This window comes from Colius striatus, chromosome 1, assembly GCF_028858725.1.
Source record: "Colius striatus isolate bColStr4 chromosome 1, bColStr4.1.hap1, whole genome shotgun sequence".
Taxonomy (NCBI): Eukaryota; Metazoa; Chordata; class Aves; order Coliiformes; family Coliidae; genus Colius; species Colius striatus.
Window position 1 is genome coordinate 19746546 of NC_084759.1, and position 3979 is coordinate 19750524.

At 58.0% G+C, this 3979-nt stretch overlaps 1 protein-coding gene across 2 annotated transcripts; it reads right to left on the reverse strand.

The window, feature by feature from the left end:
- Positions 1-456: 456 nt before the first annotated feature.
- AMER2 (APC membrane recruitment protein 2) lies at positions 457-3184 on the reverse strand. 2 transcript variants are annotated; one of them, XM_062020420.1, is made up of 2 exons: positions 2350-3181; positions 457-2175 (listed from the first exon to the last, which is right to left on the reverse strand). In XM_062020420.1, the coding sequence occupies exons 1-2, from the start codon at positions 3179-3181 to the stop codon at positions 1301-1303; spliced, it is 1707 nt and encodes a 568-aa protein (XP_061876404.1). In that variant the 3' UTR covers positions 457-1300. The 2 variants fall into 2 exon arrangements, with proteins under 2 accessions (XP_061876404.1, XP_010199770.2); XM_010201468.2 differs by having other exon boundaries at positions 457-3184.
- Positions 3185-3979: the final 795 nt, after the last annotated feature.

Genomic DNA, 3979 nt, shown 5'->3' on the forward strand with positions numbered 1-3979 from the left:
TTCTGACGTTATCAAGAATGAAAATAAAAAGCAACGAGAACCCAATCTTTCTTTAAATAGTCAAAAACTAACTTTATATATTTTTAAAAATAATAATTTAAAAACACATTTCTTTCCTGGGTTCCTTCTCCATAAGGTTTAAGCCCAGAGCAACCTTGTCCAAACCCCTGAAAATAGAGGTTTGCAGTGGCAGTGCTGTCAGAACCTCAGCTCTGACCCAAGGAAGGTACCACTGGAATAAAATCAGCACTTCAGACTTATCTGGGGATGCATGAGCCCATACAAAACAGAGTTTTGCTCTAATTTAAGGTACTTACACAAAGTTCTATAATTTTAGAACTGTAAAATTATCTACCTATAAAAACTAACTCTTGCTTAAACTCTAGATAATACAGACAGGTGACTTTTTGTTGTGGGTTTTTTTTCTTTTTAATAAAAAATCTGTAGCATTGAGTAAGTCTGCTAAAATATGTATATATTTACACGTGGCAAGCAAGTTATTGTATAAATGTGAACAGTGTGTATATATTGGCATTTAGTAAAACATTTCCCTGAACCTGACTGTATGCTTTATCGGACATGTATTGATGTAAACATCTGAACTTACCTCAGGTGTCTATGTTACCCATTTACATTAGACCAGATCAAAACCAAGCAGACAGACAGACAGCCCAAAAATATGCTTTCCTGTTAGACAAGTCCACCTAACTCCTTAGTTAATTACTGCACACGAGTCAATCGAGTCTGCTGCCGAGCAGTGCTCTCGTTCCTACAGCAAGGAAAATACCTGTTAGGTGGGTTGGTTTTTGCTCAGCATTTTTTTCCACCAGCACATAGAGCAAACACCATTTTGGGAGCCAGGCACCCACCCTCCATTCCTCCCTCAGAAACTATTAAAAGGTAAGTGTATTGGAGAACCTCTCGCGTCGCTCCTTCTGTAACTCTGTTCCCTTGAAGAAGAACTCATGGCACTGCTTTGCATGAGGAAGGATGCTCATTTAGGTTCGTAATCCAAGTCCGGCTTCCAGAAAGGCATGTAAAAGTGAACCTCCCCAGTGCTTAGTGCTGCAGAAAAAAGGTATAAATGTAAAAAAAAGTGCTCTAAAAGAAGTCGACTTTTCATATTCAGACATACAGTCCGGTAAGAAAGGATTTGGATGTGCAGGCCCACACAGTACAGTGGAGTAAGCCTTATAGGTGTCTTCCTTCAGGTGACATAAAACTAACTCATTATCTGTGGTCTCCTATGCAGGTTTTCCACCGATCTTGCTGCCCGTCTTTGTCTCCACCTCTTACCCAACTACTTTTTGGCACTGTCCTGGTACGTGGCAGCTTTCACTGTTGTCCCTGCTAGGCCCCTGTTACTGACCCGGCGTACCAGTACCTTAGAGACAGGGATTTTTGTTCTGTGCATCTCACTTTTGGCCAGGTGATGGTGTGCGACGTGATGGCTGTTACTGGCATCTACTCCATGGCTGGCAGGATGCGAGGAGAGGTGTTTAATGCTGATGGGTATCTTGGAGTCCTTCACTGTGCCAGAAGGTGTCTTCAGTGAGCACGTGGTCGTTATTGGAGACACGGGCTTGGAGCGTGGCACACAGGTGACCGCCTCCTCCGTAGGCCCTGCTGGTGGGTTCTCATCCGGCTCAGTGTAGAGGTCGTAGAGAGCATCCCCGCTGTAGCTGTCCCTGGGAAGGGTTTCCTTCTGGATGCTTGCAGAACCATCTTCCTCGGGACCAGGAGTGGTAGAATCCCAGTAGCCCTCATCGCTGTTTGGGACACCTTCATGTTGCTCCTTCTCCCTGCCCTTCTGCTCCTCTTTGTGGTTGAGGTGAATGGGGATCTGGTGGAGGCCACCACGCTTCACCACCACCCTGTTCTGGGCCGCCTCAGTACCTCGGTTCTCCTTCAACCCCTCGGGCTTCTTTGTCCCTCCTCCTCCTCCTCCTTCTGTCTGGATGTCCTCTGTCTGCGACAGCATATCCCAGAACTCCTGCAGGTAGGTGTCATCCACCTGGTCCGGGCTGGCCATTTCCTCCCCTCCTCCCTGGTAAGCCACCATGGTGGGGTGTTTCTTGGAGGCACCCAGCTTGCCGGCCCCGGGGGTGCTCTTCCCGCAGCCGCCACTCCCGCCGCCCCCATCCTCCTCATGGTCCGCAATAATATCTCCGCAGCCTGTAAGAGAGTCAAAGCTTTTCAGTGAAGTCACGTCAGCAAACATCAAACAAATACGATCAATCGATTGCTCTGAGGGTGGATCAACAGAGGAAGGGTCAGGGGCGGCTGCCGTCTCTTGACCGCTATCACAGTGAGGTTCAACAGGGGGGATAGTCGTTATTGGAATGTCACCTGTTATGGCCGCATCCTTCGCAGTCCCAACCTCTCCGGTGCCCGGCTCCGGTGGCTCGCGGCTGAGCTCCTCGGGTCGCCGTCCGGCACCAGCGGGGACGGCGGAGGCGGGGGCGGGCGGCTCCTCCGCGGGGAGGGGGCTGCTGGCCCGCGGCTCCCCGTCGCCCGCCCCGGGCTGCCGGGCCTCGCCGCCGAGCTTCTCCCGCGCCGCCTCGGGCCCGCCGTCCCCGGAGCCGCTCGGGGTCTCAGACAAAGGTTTCGGCGGCTCCTCCTTGATGCACTCCAGGCTGGCAGTCAAAGACCCCGGCATAATAAGCCCGGACGGGATCTCCGAGGCTTCGCCCCTCTCCTCCTTGCCATTTTTGTCCTTTTTATGCCACCGCATGCTGCTGAAGATGCCTTTCAGCCCCTTCTTTTGTCTGCCGCCGGCGCGCTGCTCCGCGCTCTCCGCCTTGCCGTTCTCGGGCCTGCCGTTCTTCCGCAGCAGTGAGAAGAAGCTGTGCGACTTGGCCACCGGGCCACCGGGGGAGAGCCCGAGCCCGAGCCCGCCGGCCGCCGGGCCCCGCGCCTCCCGGCTCTGCGCGTCGCCGCCCGGTTCCTCCTTCTTGCCGCTCTCCAGCACGGCGTCGGCCAACCCGTCGTGCGTCCGGCTCCGCACCATCCCCGCCTTGCCGGCGCCCTTCCCCTCCCCGCCTTTGCTCCTCACCCCGAAGATGCTCGGCATGGTGCCCCCGGACTTCCTCCTCTTGAACAGTTTGAAGGCGGTTTTGTTAATCCTCCCCGACGGCTGCTCGGCGGCCGGGGGCTCGGCACAGTCGCAGTGCGAGTCCATGTCTGCCGCCGCCGCCGCCGCCGCCGCCGCGGCCTCCGCTGCGCCGCCGCCGCGGTCCCCGGCGCGAAGCCTCACTGACAGCCCCGCCGCCGCCGCCGCCGCCGCCCGCCCGTCGCCATGGCAACCCGGAGAGGAGAGGCGGGGGCGCGGATAAGCCGCTTTTCCCCCGCCGCGGGCCTGCGCCAGGCCCCCGGCGCCCACTCGGGCTCAACCTGCGCCGCCGCAGCCCCTCCCCGCGGGCCGCCCCCCGCCACCGCCCATCTCCCGGCACCCGCGGCCGAGAGGGGGGTGGGGGCTGAGGCTGCACCGGCACCCGCGAGGGGTTCCGCGGTGGCGGTGACGGCGGGCAGCGATCGGACGGCTTGCCCCAGCCCGGAGCCGCCGCCGCCTCCTTTCCCCGCCGCCGCTTCGCGCCCCGCTTTGCCCGCCCGGCTCTGGGGGCCCCGCGCACGGGCACCCGGGCGGGCAGAGCTCCGCTCGGGTTTACGGGAGCGTTTGGCGTCGGTGCTATGTCCTCCCGGCGCAGCCACGCAGCGCTTTGGACCGCGGGCATGGCGTGGCCGCAGCCACGCGAAGTAGAATGCGGCAAGGCGGCAGCAGCGCCGAGAGAACGCGCGGGGCAGGGGGAGACACGCACAGTCTGCGGGTGACAGTGCTTCACACGGCACGGACGGAGGGCTGGAAACACGGGACACCCAGACTGAACCCGGGAATACAGACCCCCAGCGACAGAGGCGGAAGATGCGAACTCTGCACCCCATCCCTCCTTGCTTTCCCCCTCTCCCACCTCACAAGGAC